Consider the following 17075-nt stretch of genomic DNA (forward strand, 5'->3'; position numbering starts at 1 on the left):
TCTGTGTGTGTGTCTCTGTGTGTCTGTGTGTGTCTCTGTGTGTGTGTCTCTGTGTGTCTGTGTGTGTGTCTCTGTGTGTCTGTGTGTGTCTCTGTGTGTGTCTCTCTCTCTGTGTGTCTCTGTGTGTGTCTCTCTCTCTGTGTGTCTCTGTGTTTGTGTGTGTATCTCTGTGTGTGTAACTGTGTGTGTGTCTCTGTGTGTGTCTGTGTGTGTCTCTGTGTGTGTCTCTGTGTGTCTGTGTGTGTCTCTGTGTGTGTCTCTCTCTCTGTGTGTCTCTGTGTTTGTGTGTGTATCTCTGTGTGTGTAACTGTGTGTGTGTCTCTGTGTGTGTAACTGTGTGTGTGTCTCTGTGTGTGTCTCTGTGTGTCTGTGTGTGTCTCTGTGTGTGTCTCTCTCTCTGTGTGTCTCTGTGTTTGTGTGTGTATCTCTGTGTGTGTAACTGTGTGTGTGTCTCTGTGTCTCTGTGTGTGTAACTGTGTGTGTCTCTGTGTGTGTGTGTGTGTCTCTGTGTCTCCACCAGGCCTGCGTATGCACGGCGAGGCGGTGTGCCAGCTGCCGTGCGTGGCGCTGGTGCGCGTGTAGCTCAGTGTGTGTGTGTGTGTAACTGTGTGTGTGTGTGTCTGTTGTGTGTGTCTCTGTGTGTCTGTGTGTGTAGCTCAGTGTGTGTGTCTGTGTGTGTGTCTCTGTGTGTGTATCTCTGTGTGTGTCTCTGTGTGTCTGTGTGTGTGTAACTGTGTGTCTCTGTGTGTAACTGTGTGTAACTGTGTGTCTCTGTGTGTCTGTGTGTGTGTAACTGTGTGTTGTGTGTCTGTTGTGTGTATCTCTGTGTGTGTATCACTGTGTGTATGTCTGTGTGTGTGTGTGTCTCTGTGTGTGTAACTGTGTGTGTGTGTCTCTGTGTGTGTAACTGTGTGTGTGTGTCTCTGTGTGTGTAACTGTGTGTGTGTGTCTCTGTGTGTGTAACTGTGTGTGTGTGTCTCTGTGTGTGTAACTGTGTGTGTGTGTCTCTGTGTGTGTAACTGTGTGTGTGTGTCTCTGTGTGTGTAACTGTGTGTGTGTGTCTCTGTGTGTGTAACTGTGTGTGTGTGTCTCTGTGTGTGTCTCTGTGTGTGTAACTGTGTGTGTCTCTGTGTCTCTGTGTCTCCACCAGGCCTGCGCATGCACGGCGAGGCGGTGTGCCAGCTGCCGTGCGTGGCGCTGGTGCACGTGTAGCTCAGTGTGTGTGTCTGTGTGTGTCTGTGTGTGTAACTGTGTGTGTCTCTGTGTGTCTCTGTGTGTCTGTGTGTGTCTGTGTGTGTGTAGCTCAGTGTGTGTGTCTGTGTGTGTGTGTCTGTGTGTGTGTGTGTCTGTGTGTGTGTGTAACTGTGTGTGTAACTGTGTGTATCTCTGTGTGTGTGTCTCTGTGTGTGTGTGTGTCTCTGTGTGTCTTCGCCAGGCCTGCGCATGCACGGCGAGGCGGTGTGCCAGCTGCCGTGCGTGGCGCTGGTGCACGTGTAGCTCAGTGTGTGTGTGTCTCTGTGTGTGTGTCTCTGTGTGTGTCTCTCTCTCTGTGTGTCTCTGTGTTTGTGTGTGTCTCTGTGTGTGTCTGTGTGTGTCTCTGTGTGTGTCTCTCTCTCTGTGTGTCTCTGTGTTTGTGTGTGTCTCTGTGTGTGTGTGTGTGTGTCTCTGTGTCTTCACCAGGCCTGCGCATGCACGGCGAGGCGGTGTGCCAGCTGCCGTGCGTGGCGCTGGTGCACGTGTAGCTCAGTGTGTGTGTCTGTGTGTGTGTCTCTGTGTCTGTGTGTAACTGTGTGTGTGTGTGTCTCTGTGTGTGTAACTGTGTGTGTCTCTGTGTGTGTGTGTGTCTCTGTGTCTCCACCAGGCCTGCGCATGCACGGCGAGGCGGTGTGCCAGCTGCCGTGCGTGGCGCTGGTGCACGTGTAGCTCAGTGTGTGTGTGTATGTCTCTCTCTGTGTGTCTCTGTGTGTGTGTCTCTCTATCTGTGTGTCTCTGTGTCTCTGTCTCTCTGTGTCTCCGCCAGGCCTGCGTATGCACGGCGAGGCGGTGTGCCAGCTGCCGTGCGTGGCGCTGGTGCGCGTGTAGCTCAGTGTGTGTGTGTGTCTGTGTGTGTGTGTCTGTGTGTGTCTCTGTGTGTGTCTCTGTGTGTCTCTGTGTTTGTGTGTCTCTGTGTTTGTGTGTCTGTGTTTGTAACTGTGTGTGTCTCTGTGTGTGTAACTGTGTGTCTCTGTGTGTGTGTGTCTGTCTCTGTGTGTCTTCACCAGGCCTGCGCATGCACGGCGAGGCGGTGTGCCAGCTGCCGTGCGTGGCGCTGGTGCACGTGTAGCTCAGTGTGTGTGTGTGTGTCTCTGTGTGTGTCTCTGTGTGTGTGTAACTGTGTGTGTCTCTGTGTGTGTCTCTGTGTGTGTCTCTCTCTCTGTGTGTGTGTGTGTGTGTCTCTGTGTGTGTGTCTCTGTGTGTGTGTCTCTGTGTCTCTCTGTGTCTCCACCAGGCCTGCGTATGCACGGCGAGGCGGTGTGCCAGCTGCCGTGCGTGGCGCTGGTGCACGTGTAGCTCAGTGTGTGTGTCTGTGTGTGTGTAACTGTGTGTGTGTAACTGTGTGTGTGTAACTGTGTGTGTGTAACTGTGTGTGTGTCTCTGTGTGTGTGTGTGTCTCTGTGTCTCTGTGTCTCCGCCAGGCCTGCGCATGCACGGCGAGGCGGTGTGCCAGCTGCCGTGCGTGGCGCTGGTGCGCGTGTAGCTCAGTGTGTGTGTCTGTGTGTGTAACTGTGTGTCTCTGTGTGTCTCTGTGTTTGTGTGTGTGTCTCTCTGTGTCTCTGTGTGTCTGTGTGTGTGTCTCTCTGTGTCTCCGCCAGGCCTGCGCATGCACGGCGAGGCGGTGTGCCAGCTGCCGTGCGTGGCGCTGGTGCGCGTGTAGCTCAGTGTGTGTGTCTGTGTGTGTAACTGTGTGTCTCTGTGTGTCTCTGTGTTTGTGTGTGTGTCTCTCTGTGTCTCTGTGTGTCTGTGTGTGTGTCTCTCTGTGTCTCCGCCAGGCCTGCGCATGCACGGCGAGGCGGTGTGCCAGCTGCCGTGCGTGGCGCTGGTGCGCGTGTAGCTCAGTGTGTGTGTGTCTCTGTGTGTATGTCTCTGTGTGTGTGTGTGTCTGTGTGTGTGTGTAACTGTGTGTGTAACTGTGTGTGTGTCTGTGTGTGTCTCCACCAGGCCTGCGCATGCACGGCGAGGCGGTGTGCCAGCTGCCGTGCGTGGCGCTGGTGCGCGTCCCCACGCCGTGGGTGCAGTCGGACAGCGACGTGACGGTGCTGCGCCACCTGGAGCGCCTCGGCTGCCGCCTCGCCAACCGCCCCGGCGCAATCCTCAACTGCATCAACAAGTTCTGGACGTTCCAGGAGCTCGCGGGACACGGGGTGCCTCTTCCCGACACATTCTCCTATGGTGAGCGTGGGTGAGTGGGGTGAGCGTGGTGAGTGTGGGGTGAGTGTGGGTGAGCGTGGAGAGTGTGGGTGAGTGTGGGGTGGGGTGAGCGTGGGTGAGCGTGACACGTGGTGCCTCTTCCCGACACATTCTCCTATGGTGAGCGTGGGGTGTGGGTGAGCGTGGGGTGAGTGTGGGTGAGCGTGGTGTGGGGTGAGCGTGGGGTGAGCGTGGGGTGAGTGTGGGGTGAGTGTGGGGTGAGTGTGGGGTGAGTGTGGGGTGAGCGTGGGGTGAGCGTGGGGTGAGTGTGGGGTGAGTGTGGGGTGAGTGTGGGGTGAGCGTGGGGTGAGCGTGGGGTGAGTGTGGGGTGAGTGTGGGGTGAGCGTGGGGTGAGTGTGGGGTGAGTGTGGGGTGAGTGTGGGGTGAGTGTGGGGTGAGCGTGGGGTGAGTGTGGGGTGAGTGTGGGGTGAGTGTGGGGTGAGTGTGGGGTGAGTGTGGGGTGAGTGTGGGGTGAGTGTGGGGTGAGTGTGGGGTGAGTGTGGGTGAGCGTGGGGTGAGTGTGGGTGAGCGTGGGGTGAGTGGGGTGAGTGGGGTGAGTGGGGTGAGTGTGGGGTGAGTGTGGGGTGAGTGTGGGGTGAGTGTGGGGTGAGTGTGGGGTGAGTGTGGGGTGAGTGTGGGGTGAGTGTGGGGTGAGTGTGGGGTGGGTGAGCGTGGGGTGGGTGAGCGTGGGGTGGGTGAGCGTGGGGTGGGTGAGCGTGGGGTGGGTGAGCGTGGGGTGGGTGAGCGTGGGGTGGGTGAGCGTGGGGTGAGTGGGGGTGAGTGTGGAGTGAGTGTGGAGTGAGTGTGGGGTGAGTGTGGGTGAGTGGGGGTGAGTGTGGAGTGAGTGTGGGTGAGCGTGACACGGGGTGCCTCTTCCCGACACATTCTCCTATGGTGAGCGTGGAGTGAGCGTGTGGGGTGAGCGTGTGGCGTGGATGAGCGTGGGGCGTGGGTGAGCGTGGCGGGGGTGAGCGTGGCGGGGGTGAGCGTGGCGGGGGTGAGCGTGGCGGGGGTGAGCGTGGCGGGGGTGAGCGTGTGGGGGTGAGCGTGGAGGGTGAGGTGAGTGTGGAGTGAGATGGGGTCAGTGGGGGTGAGCGTGGGGTGGGTGAGTGGGGGTGAGAGGTGGTGAGGGGGTGAGGGGGTGAGTGGGACACAGGGTGATGATGGTGCTGATGATGGTGCTGATGATGATGATGGTGATGATGGTGCTGATGATGATGATGGTGCTGATGATGGTGCTGATGATGATGTTGGTGCTGCTGATGATGGTGCTGATGATGATGTTGGTGCTGCTGATGATGGTGCTGATGATGGTGCCGACGACGACGATGGTGATGATGATGGTGCTGATGATGATGGTGCTGATGATGATGATGGTGCTGATGATGATGATGGTGCTGATGATGATGGTGCTGATGATGATGTTGGTGCTGCTGATGATGGTGCTGATGATGGTGCCGACGACGACGATGGTGATGATGATGGTGCTGATGATGATGGTGCTGATGATGATGATGGTGCTGATGATGATGGTGCTGTGTGTGAGCCAGGAGGCCACGATGAGTTTGGGAAGATGATTGAGGAGGCTGATCCCCTGGGCTACCCCCTGGTGCTGAAGAACACACGTGGACATCGAGGTGAACGTCTGTCTCTCTGTGTCTCACCACGTGTCTCTTGTCTCTCTGTGTCTCACCACGTGTCTCTCTGTGTCTCACCACGTGTCTCTTGTCTCTCTGTGTCTCTTGTCTCACCACGTGTCTCTCTGTCTCTCTGTCTCTCTTGTCTCTCTGTGTCTCTTGTCTCACCACGTGTCTCACCACGTGTCTCTGTGTCTCTCTGTGTCTCACCACGTGTCTCTCTGTGTCTCTCTGTCTCTCTGTGTCTCACCACGTGTCTCTCTGTGTCTCACCACGTGTCTCTCTGTCTCTCTTGTCTCACCACATGTCTCTGTCTCTCTGTCTCACCACGTGTCTCTCTGTCTCTCTGTGTCTCACCACGTGTCTCTCTGTCTCTCTGTCTCTCTTGTCTCTCTGTGTCTCTTGTCTCACCACGTGTCTCACCACGTGTCTCTGTGTCTCTCTGTGTCTCACCACGTGTCTCTCTGTGTCTCTCTGTCTCTCTGTGTCTCACCACGTGTCTCTCTGTGTCTCACCACGTGTCTCTCTGTCTCTCTTGTCTCACCACGTGTCTCTGTCTCTCTGTCTCACCACGTGTCTCTCTGTCTCTCTTGTCTCACCACGTGTCTCTCTGTGTCTCTCTGTGTCTCTCTGTCTCACCACGTGTCTCACCACGTGTCTCACCACGTGTCTCTCTTGTCTCACCACGTGTCTCACCACGTGTCTCTCTTGTCTCACCACGTGTCTCACCACGTGTCTCACCACGTGTCTCACCACGTGTCTCACCACGTGTCTCTCTTGTCTCACCACGTGTCTCACCACGTGTCTCACCACGTGTCTCACCACGTGTCTCACCACGTGTCTCACCACGTGTCTCACCACGTGTCTCTCTTGTCTCACCACGTGTCTCTCTTGTCTCACCACGTGTCTCTCTTGTCTCACCACGTGTCTCACCACGTGTCTCTCTTGTCTCACCCCGTGTCTCACCACGTGTCTCACCACGTGTCTCACCACGTGTCTCACCACGTGTCTCTCTTGTCTCACCACGTGTCTCACCACGTGTCTCTCTTGTCTCACCACGTGTCTCACCACGTGTCTCTCTGTCTCACCACGTGTCTCACCACGTGTCTCTCTTGTCTCACCACGTGTCTCACCACGTGTCTCACCACGTGTCTCACCACGTGTCTCTCTTGTCTCACCACGTGTCTCACCCCGTGTCTCACCCCGTGTCTCACCACGTGTCTCACCACGTGTCTCACCACGTGTCTCTCTTGTCTCACCACGTGTCTCACCACGTGTCTCTCTGTCTCACCACGTGTCTCACCACGTGTCTCTCTTGTCTCACCCCGTGTCTCACCCCGTGTCTCACCACGTGTCTCACCACGTGTCTCACCACGTGTCTCTCTGTGTCTCACCACGTGTCTCTCTGTGTCTCACCACGTGTCTCTCTTGTCTCACCACGTGTCTCTCTGTCTCTCTGTGTCTCTCTGTGTCTCACCACGTGTCTCTCTGTGTCTCACCACGTGTCTCTCTTGTCTCACCACGTGTCTCTCTGTGTCTCACCACGTGTCTCTCTTGTCTCACCACGTGTCTCTCTGTCTCTCTGTGTCTCTCTGTGTCTCACCACGTGTCTCTCTGTGTCTCACCACGTGTCTCTCTTGTCTCACCACGTGTCTCTCTGTCTCACCACGTGTCTCTCTTGTCTCACCACGTGTCTCTCTGTCTCTCTGTGTCTCTCTGTGTCTCACCACGTGTCTCTCTGTGTCTCACCACGTGTCTCTCTTGTCTCACCACGTGTCTCTCTGTGTCTCACCACGTGTCTCTCTTGTCTCACCACGTGTCTCTCTGTGTCTCTGTCTCCCTTGTCTCACCACGTGTCTCTCTGTGTCTCTGTCTCTCTGTCTCACCACGTGTCTCTCTGTGTCTCTGTCTCTCTGTCTCACCACGTGTCTCTCTGTGTCTCTCTTGTCTCACCACGTGTCTCACCACGTGTCTCACCACGTGTCTCTCTGTCTCACCACGTGTCTCTCTGTCTCTCTGTGTCTCTCTGTGTCTCACCACGTGTCTCTCTGTGTCTCACCACGTGTCTCTCTGTGTCTCACCACGTGTCTCTCTGTGTCTCTCTTGTCTCACCACGTGTCTCACCACGTGTCTCTCTGTCTCTCTGTGTCTCTCTTGTCTCACCACGTGTCTCTCTTGTCTCACCACGTGTCTCACCACGTGTCTCTCTGTCTCTCTGTGTCTCTCTGTGTCTCACCACGTGTCTCTCTTGTCTCACCACGTGTCTCTCTTGTCTCACCACGTGTCTCTCTTGTCTCACCACGTGTCTCTCTGTCTCTCTGTGTCTCTCTTGTCTCACCACGTGTCTCTCTTGTCTCACCACGTGTCTCACCACGTGTCTCTCTGTCTCTCTGTGTCTCTCTGTGTCTCACCACGTGTCTCTCTTGTCTCACCACGTGTCTATCTGTGTCTCACCACGTGTCTCTCTGTGTCTCACCACGTGTCTCTCTGTCTCACCACGTGTCTCTCTGTGTCTCTTGTCTCACCACGTGTCTCTCTTGTCTCACCACGTGTCTCTCTGTCTCTCTGTGTCTCTCTTGTCTCACCACGTGTCTCACCACGTGTCTCTGTCTCACCACGTGTCTCTCTGTCTCCCTTGTCTCACCACGTGTCTCTCTGTCTCACCACGTGTCTCTCTGTCTCCCTTGTCTCACCACGTGTCTCTCTGTCTCACCACGTGTCTCTCTGTCTCTACTGTCTCACCACGTGTCTCTCTGTCTCACCACGTGTCTCTCTGTCTCTCTGTGTCTCTCTTGTCTCACCACGTGTCTCACCACGTGTCTCTCTGTCTCACCACGTGTCTCTCTGTCTCCCTTGTCTCACCACGTGTCTCTCTGTCTCACCACGTGTCTCTCTGTCTCTACTGTCTCACCACGTGTCTCTCTGTCTCACCACGTGTCTCTCTGTCTCTCTGTGTCTCTCTTGTCTCACCACGTGTCTCACCACGTGTCTCTCTGTCTCACCACGTGTCTCTCTGTCTCCCTTGTCTCACCACGTGTCTCTCTGTCTCACCACGTGTCTCTCTGTCTCTACTGTCTCACCACGTGTCTCTCTGTCTCACCACGTGTCTCTCTGTCTCTCTGTGTCTCTCTTGTCTCACCACGTGTCTCACCACGTGTCTCTCTGTCTCACCACGTGTCTCTCTGTCTCCCTTGTCTCACCACGTGTCTCTCTGTCTCACCACGTGTCTCTCTGTCTCTACTGTCTCACCACGTGTCTCTCTGTCTCACCACGTGTCTCTCTGTCTCTCTGTGTCTCTCTTGTCTCACCACGTGTCTCACCACGTGTCTCTCTGTCTCTACTGTCTCACCACGTGTCTCTCTGTCTCACCACGTGTCTCTCTGTCTCACCACGTGTCTCTCTTGTCTCACCACGTGTCTCACCACGTGTCTCTCTGTCTCACCACGTGTCTCTCTGTCTCCCTTGTCTCACCACGTGTCTCTCTGTCTCACCACGTGTCTCTCTGTCTCTACTGTCTCACCACGTGTCTCTCTGTCTCACCACGTGTCTCTCTGTCTCTCTGTGTCTCTCTTGTCTCACCACGTGTCTCACCACGTGTCTCTCTGTCTCACCACGTGTCTCTCTGTCTCCCTTGTCTCACCACGTGTCTCTCTGTCTCACCACGTGTCTCTCTGTCTCTACTGTCTCACCACGTGTCTCTCTGTCTCACCACGTGTCTCTCTGTCTCTCTGTGTCTCTCTTGTCTCACCACGTGTCTCACCACGTGTCTCTCTGTCTCACCACGTGTCTCTCTGTCTCCCTTGTCTCACCACGTGTCTCTCTGTCTCACCACGTGTCTCTCTGTCTCTACTGTCTCACCACGTGTCTCTCTGTCTCACCACGTGTCTCTCTGTCTCTCTGTGTCTCTCTTGTCTCACCACGTGTCTCACCACGTGTCTCTCTGTCTCACCACGTGTCTCTCTGTCTCCCTTGTCTCACCACGTGTCTCTCTGTCTCACCACGTGTCTCTCTGTCTCTACTGTCTCACCACGTGTCTCTCTGTCTCACCACGTGTCTCTCTGTCTCTCTGTGTCTCTCTTGTCTCACCACGTGTCTCACCACGTGTCTCTCTGTCTCTACTGTCTCACCACGTGTCTCTCTGTCTCACCACGTGTCTCTCTGTCTCACCACGTGTCTCTCTTGTCTCACCACGTGTCTCACCACGTGTCTCTCTGTCTCACCACGTGTCTCTCTGTCTCCCTTGTCTCACCACGTGTCTCTCTGTCTCACCACGTGTCTCTCTGTCTCTACTGTCTCACCACGTGTCTCTCTGTCTCACCACGTGTCTCTCTGTCTCTACTGTCTCACCACGTGTCTCTGTCTCACCACGTGTCTCTCTGTCTCTCTGTGTCTCTCTTGTCTCACCACGTGTCTCACCACGTGTCTCTCTGTCTCACCACGTGTCTCTCTGTCTCCCTTGTCTCACCACGTGTCTCTCTGTCTCACCACGTGTCTCTCTGTCTCTACTGTCTCACCACGTGTCTCTCTGTCTCACCACGTGTCTCTCTGTCTCTCTGTGTCTCTCTTGTCTCACCACGTGTCTCACCACGTGTCTCTCTGTCTCACCACGTGTCTCTCTGTCTCCCTTGTCTCACCACGTGTCTCTCTGTCTCACCACGTGTCTCTCTGTCTCTACTGTCTCACCACGTGTCTCTCTGTCTCACCACGTGTCTCTCTGTCTCTCTGTGTCTCTCTTGTCTCACCACGTGTCTCACCACGTGTCTCTCTGTCTCTACTGTCTCACCACGTGTCTCTCTGTCTCACCACGTGTCTCTCTGTCTCACCACGTGTCTCTCTTGTCTCACCACGTGTCTCACCACGTGTCTCTCTGTCTCACCACGTGTCTCTCTGTCTCCCTTGTCTCACCACGTGTCTCTCTGTCTCACCACGTGTCTCTCTGTCTCTACTGTCTCACCACGTGTCTCTCTGTCTCACCACGTGTCTCTCTGTCTCTACTGTCTCACCACGTGTCTCTGTCTCACCACGTGTCTCTCTGTCTCTCTGTGTCTCTCTTGTCTCACCACGTGTCTCACCACGTGTCTCTCTGTCTCACCACGTGTCTCTCTGTCTCCCTTGTCTCACCACGTGTCTCTCTGTCTCACCACGTGTCTCTCTGTCTCTCTGTGTCTCTCTTGTCTCACCACGTGTCTCACCACGTGTCTCTCTGTCTCTACTGTCTCACCACGTGTCTCTCTTGTCTCACCACGTGTCTCACCACGTGTCTCTCTGTCTCTACTGTCTCACCACGTGTCTCTCTGTCTCACCACGTGTCTCTCTGTCTCTCTGTGTCTCTCTTGTCTCACCACGTGTCTCACCACGTGTCTCTCTGTCTCACCACGTGTCTCTCTGTCTCCCTTGTCTCACCACGTGTCTCTCTGTCTCACCACGTGTCTCTCTGTCTCTACTGTCTCACCACGTGTCTCTCTGTCTCACCACGTGTCTCTCTGTCTCTCTGTGTCTCTCTTGTCTCACCACGTGTCTCACCACGTGTCTCACCACGTGTCTCTCTGTCTCACCACGTGTCTCTCTGTGTCTCTCTTGTCTCACCACGTGTCTCTCTGTCTCACCACGTGTCTCTCTGTCTCTACTGTCTCACCACGTGTCTCTCTGTCTCACCACGTGTCTCTCTGTCTCTCTGTGTCTCTCTTGTCTCACCACGTGTCTCACCACGTGTCTCTCTGTCTCACCACGTGTCTCTCTGTCTCCCTTGTCTCACCACGTGTCTCTCTGTCTCACCACGTGTCTCTCTGTCTCTACTGTCTCACCACGTGTCTCTCTGTCTCACCACGTGTCTCTCTGTCTCTCTGTGTCTCTCTTGTCTCACCACGTGTCTCACCACGTGTCTCTCTGTCTCACCACGTGTCTCTCTGTGTCTCTCTTGTCTCACCACGTGTCTCTCTGTCTCACCACGTGTCTCTCTGTCTCTACTGTCTCACCACGTGTCTCTCTGTCTCACCACGTGTCTCTGTCTCTCTGTGTCTCTCTTGTCTCACCACGTGTCTCACCACGTGTCTCTCTGTCTCACCACGTGTCTCTCTGTCTCCCTTGTCTCACCACGTGTCTCTCTGTCTCACCACGTGTCTCTCTGTCTCTACTGTCTCACCACGTGTCTCTCTGTCTCACCACGTGTCTCTCTGTCTCTCTGTGTCTCTCTTGTCTCACCACGTGTCTCACCACGTGTCTCTCTGTCTCTACTGTCTCACCACGTGTCTCTCTGTCTCACCACGTGTCTCTCTGTGTCTCTCTTGTCTCACCACGTGTCTCTTGTCTCACCACGTGTCTCTCTGTCTCTACTGTCTCACCACGTGTCTCTCTGTCTCACCACGTGTCTCTCTGTCTCTCTGTGTCTCTCTTGTCTCACCACGTGTCTCACCACGTGTCTCTCTGTCTCACCACGTGTCTCTCTGTGTCTCTCTTGTCTCACCACGTGTCTCTCTGTCTCACCACGTGTCTCTCTGTCTCTACTGTCTCACCACGTGTCTCTCTGTCTCTCTGTGTCTCTCTGTGTCTCACCACGTGTCTCTCTGTGTCTCACCACGTGTCTCTCTGTGTCTCTCTGTCTCACCACGTGTCTCTCTGTGTCTCACCACGTGTCTCTCTGTGTCTCACCACGTGTCTCTCTCTGTCTCACCACGTGTCTCTCTGTCTCTCTGTGTCTCTCTTGTCTCACCACGTGTCTCACCACGTGTCTCTCTGTCTCACCACGTGTCTCTCTGTGTCTCTCTTGTCTCACCACGTGTCTCTCTGTCTCACCACGTGTCTCTCTGTCTCTACTGTCTCACCACGTGTCTCTCTGTCTCTCTGTGTCTCTCTGTGTCTCACCACGTGTCTCTCTGTGTCTCACCACGTGTCTCTCTGTGTCTCTCTGTCTCACCACGTGTCTCTCTGTGTCTCACCACGTGTCTCTCTCTGTCTCACCACGTGTCTCTCTGTCTCTCTGTGTCTCTCTTGTCTCACCACGTGTCTCACCACGTGTCTCTCTGTCTCACCACGTGTCTCTCTGTGTCTCTCTTGTCTCACCACGTGTTTCTTGTCTCACCACGTGTCTCTCTGTCTCTACTGTCTCACCACGTGTCTCTCTGTCTCACCACGTGTCTCTCTGTCTCTCTGTGTCTCTCTTGTCTCACCACGTGTCTCACCACGTGTCTCTCTGTCTCACCACGTGTCTCTCTGTGTCTCTCTTGTCTCACCACGTGTCTCTCTGTCTCACCACGTGTCTCTCTGTCTCTACTGTCTCACCACGTGTCTCTCTGTCTCTCTGTGTCTCTCTGTGTCTCACCACGTGTCTCTCTGTGTCTCACCACGTGTCTCTCTGTGTCTCTCTGTCTCACCACGTGTCTCTCTGTGTCTCACCACGTGTCTCTCTGTGTCTCACCACGTGTCTCTCTGTGTCTCACCACGTGTCTCTCTGTGTCTCACCACGTGTCTCTCTGTGTCTCACCACGTGTCTCTCTGTGTCTCACCACGTGTCTCTCTGTGTCTCACCACGTGTCTCTCTGTCTCACCACGTGTCTCTCTTGTCTCACCACGTGTCTCTCTGTCTCTCTGTGTCTCTCTGTGTCTCACCACGTGTCTCTCTGTGTCTCACCACGTGTCTCTCTGTCTCACCACGTGTCTCTCTTGTCTCACCACGTGTCTCTCTGTCTCTCTGTGTCTCTCTGTGTCTCACCACGTGTCTCTCTGTGTCTCACCACGTGTCTCTCTGTGTCTCACCACGTGTCTCTCTGTCTCTCTGTGTCTCTCTTGTCTCACCACGTGTCTCTCTGTGTCTCACCACGTGTCTCTCTGTCTCTCTGTGTCTCTCTTGTCTCACCACGTGTCTCTCTGTGTCTCACCACGTGTCTCTCTGTGTCTCACCACGTGTCTCTCTGTGTCTCACCACGTGTCTCTCTGTCTCTCTGTGTCTCTCTTGTCTCACCACGTGTCTCTCTGTGTCTCACCACGTGTCTCTCTGTGTCTCACCACGTGTCTCTCTGTCTCTCTGTGTCTCTCTGTGTCTCACCACGTGTCTCTCTGTGTCTCACCACGTGTCTCTCTGTGTCTCACCACGTGTCTCTCTGTGTCTCACCACGTGTCTCTCTGTGTCTCTCTTGTCTCACCACGTGTCTCACCACGTGTCTCTCTGTCTCTCTGTGTCTCTCTTGTCTCACCACGTGTCTCTCTTGTCTCACCACGTGTCTCACCACGTGTCTCTCTGTCTTTCTGTGTCTCTCTGTGTCTCACCACGTGTCTCTCTGTGTCTCACCACGTGTCTCTCTGTGTCTCACCACGTGTCTCTCTTGTCTCACCACGTGTCTCTCTGTCTCTCTGTGTCTCTCTTGTCTCACCACGTGTCTCTCTTGTCTCACCACGTGTCTCTCTTGTCTCACCACGTGTCTCTCTGTCTCTCTGTGTCTCTCTTGTCTCACCACGTGTCTCTCTGTGTCTCACCACGTCTCTCTCTCTCTCTCACCCACCCCCCCCCTCTTCCCCCCCTCTCCCCCTCTCCCACCCCCACCACCACGTCCGCGTGTGCGTTGCCCCGTGGGCCTCCTCCCCCCCCGCCCCCGCCCCCGCCCCCCGGAGCAGGCAAGGCGGTGCTGCTGGCCCGGGACAAGCAGCACCTCCTGGAGCTGTCCCACCTGGTGCGTCACGACGCGCCCTTCCTCTTCCAGAAGTACGTCCGCGAGAGTCACGGCAAGGACGTGAGGGTCATCGTGGTGGGCGGCCGCGTCGTCGGCAGCATGCTGCGCTGTGCTACCGACGGGAGGATGCAGAGCAACTGTTCGCTAGGTACACTGCCACCACTACTACTACTACACTACTACTACACTACCACTACTACCACTACTACTACACTACTACTACTACACTACTACTACCACTACTACTACTACTACCACTACTACTACACTACTAATACACTACCACTACTACCACTATACTATACCACTACTACTACACTACTACTACCACTATACTACCACTATGTCGTCGGCAGCATGCTGCGCTGTGCTACCGACGGGAGGATGCAGAGCAACTGTTCGCTAGGTACACTGCCACCACTACTACTATACTAGTACTACCACTACACTACCACTACACTACCACTACTACTACCACTACTACTATACTATACCACTACTACTATACTACCACTACTATACTACCACTACTACTACTACCACTATACTACCACTACTACTACACTACTACTACCACTATACTACCACTACTACTACACTACTACTACCACTATACTACCACTACTACTATACTATACCACTACTACTATACTACCACTACTATACTACCACTACTACACTACCACTACACTACCACTACTACTACACTACCACTACTACTACCACTATACTACCACTACTACTACACTACTACTACCACTATACTACCACTATATCGTCGGCAGCATGCTGCGCTGTGCTACCGACGGGAGGATGCAGAGCAACTGTTCGCTAGGTACACTGCCACCACTACTACTATACTAGTACTACCACTACACTACCACTACACTACCACTACTACTACCACTACTACTATACTACTACTATACTACTACTATACTACCACTACACTACCACTACACTACCACTACTACTACACTACTACTACCACTACTACTATACTACTACTATACTACTACTACACCACTACTACTACCACTACTACTACCACTACTACTATACTACCACTACTACCACCACTACTACTACCACTACTACTATACTACTACTACCACCACTACTACTATACTACTACTACCACTACTACTACCACTACTACCACCACTACTACTACCACTACTACTATACTACTACTACCACCACTACTACTATACTACTACTACCACTACTACTACCACTACTACTACCACTACTACCACTACTACTACACCACTACTACTAGCACTACTACTACACTACTACTACACTACTACTATACTACTACACTACCACTACTACTAGCACTACACTACTACACCACCACTACTACTACCACTACTACTACTACCACTACTACTATACTACCACTACTACACTACTACTACTACACTACTACTATACTACACTACTACTATACTACCACTATGTCGTCGGCAGCATGCTGCGCTGTGCTACCGACGGGAGGATGCAGAGCAACTGTTCGCTAGGTACACTACACCACTACTACTATACTACACTACACTATACTACCACTACACTACTACTACACTACTACTACTACTACACTACTACTACTACACTACACTACTACTACTACACTACTACCACTACACTACTACCACTACACTACTACTACACTACTACTAGCACTATACTACCACTATACTACCACTACTACTACACTACTACTACACTACTACTAACACTATACTACCACTATACTACCACTACTACTACACTACTACTAACACTATACTACCACTACTACTACACTACTACTACCACTATACTACCACTATACTACCACTAACACTACACTACTACTACACTACTACTAACACTATACTACCACTATACTACCACTACTACTACACTACTACTAACACTATACTACCACTACTACTACACTACTACTACACTAGTACTATACTACCACCACTGCTCGCTAGGTACACTACCACTACTACTACCACTACTACTACACTACTACTACCACTACTACTACACTACTATACTACTACTACTAGCACTACTACACTACTACTACACTACTACTACCACTACACTGCTCGCTAGGTACGGTCACAGCGGCGCTAGTACTATACTAGTACTATACTAGCACTATACTACACTACTACCACTACACTACCACTACACTACCACTACACTACTACTACACTACTCACTAGGTACGGTCATAGCGGCGGCAGCAGCACTACCACTAGTACTATACTACCACTATACTACCACTACTACTACACTACTACTACACTACTACTACTACACTACTACCACTACACTACTACCACTACACTACTACTACTACAATACTACTATACTACACTACTACTACACTACTACTACATTACTACTACCACTACTACACTACTACTACACCACTACTACACTACTACTACACCACTACTACCACTACTACTACACTATTAGTACACCACTACTACACTACTACTACTACACTACTACTACTACACTACTACTGCTACACTACTACTACTAGCACTACTACACTACTACTACACTACTACCACTACTACCACTACTACTACACTACTACTACTAGCACTACTACACTACTACTACACTACCACTACTACTACTACACTACTACTAGCACTACTACTACACTACTACTACACTACTATCACTACTACCAGTACACTACTACTACACTACTACTACTATCACTACTACTACACTAATAATACTAGCACTACTACAACACTACTGCTACTACTACACTACTACCACTACTACTACCAATACATTACAACTACTACACTACTACTACCATTACTACTACTACACTACTACTACACTACTACTACTATACTACTACACTACTACTACTACACTACTACTACTATACTACTACACTACTACTACTACACTACTACTACTATACTACTACACTACTACTACGACACTACTACTACTACGGCCCTACTACTACACTACTTCTACCACTACTACTACACTACTACTACTACACTACTACTACTACTATACTACTACTACACTACTACTACGACACTACTACTATGGCACTACTACTACACTACTACTACACTCGTACTATGACACTACTACCACTACTACACTACTACAACTACACTACTACCACTACACTACTACTACACTACTACCACTACACTACTACTACACTACTACGGCTACCACTACTGCTACCGCTACTACTACTACACTACTACTTCTACACTACTACTACGACACTACTACTACACTACTACCACTACACTACCACTACACT

At 52.5% G+C, this 17075-nt stretch overlaps 2 protein-coding genes across 2 annotated transcripts in view; both read left to right on the plus strand.

The window, feature by feature from the left end:
• Nucleotides 1-17075, plus strand: part of LOC142907164 (uncharacterized) — a 198912-nt gene that overhangs the window by 126862 nt on the left and 54975 nt on the right. The gene's annotated exons all lie outside the window — the stretch shown is intronic.
• LOC116937615 (beta-citrylglutamate synthase B-like) overlaps nt 1-17075 on the plus strand; it is an 82317-nt gene that overhangs the window by 43944 nt on the left and 21298 nt on the right. Inside the window, exons 3-5 of the mRNA XM_076056410.1 lie at nt 3199-3429; nt 4998-5084; nt 13692-13895. Coding sequence (XP_075912525.1) covers nt 3199-3429; nt 4998-5084; nt 13692-13895 — 522 coding nt within the window. The remainder of the gene's footprint in view (nt 1-3198; nt 3430-4997; nt 5085-13691; nt 13896-17075) is intronic.

The sequence above is a fragment of the Petromyzon marinus genome, chromosome 75, assembly GCF_048934315.1.
Source record: "Petromyzon marinus isolate PM22_M1 ecotype Great Lakes invasive population chromosome 75, UKy_Petmar_22M1.pri1.0, whole genome shotgun sequence".
Lineage (NCBI taxonomy): Eukaryota > Metazoa > Chordata > Hyperoartia > Petromyzontiformes > Petromyzontidae > Petromyzon > Petromyzon marinus.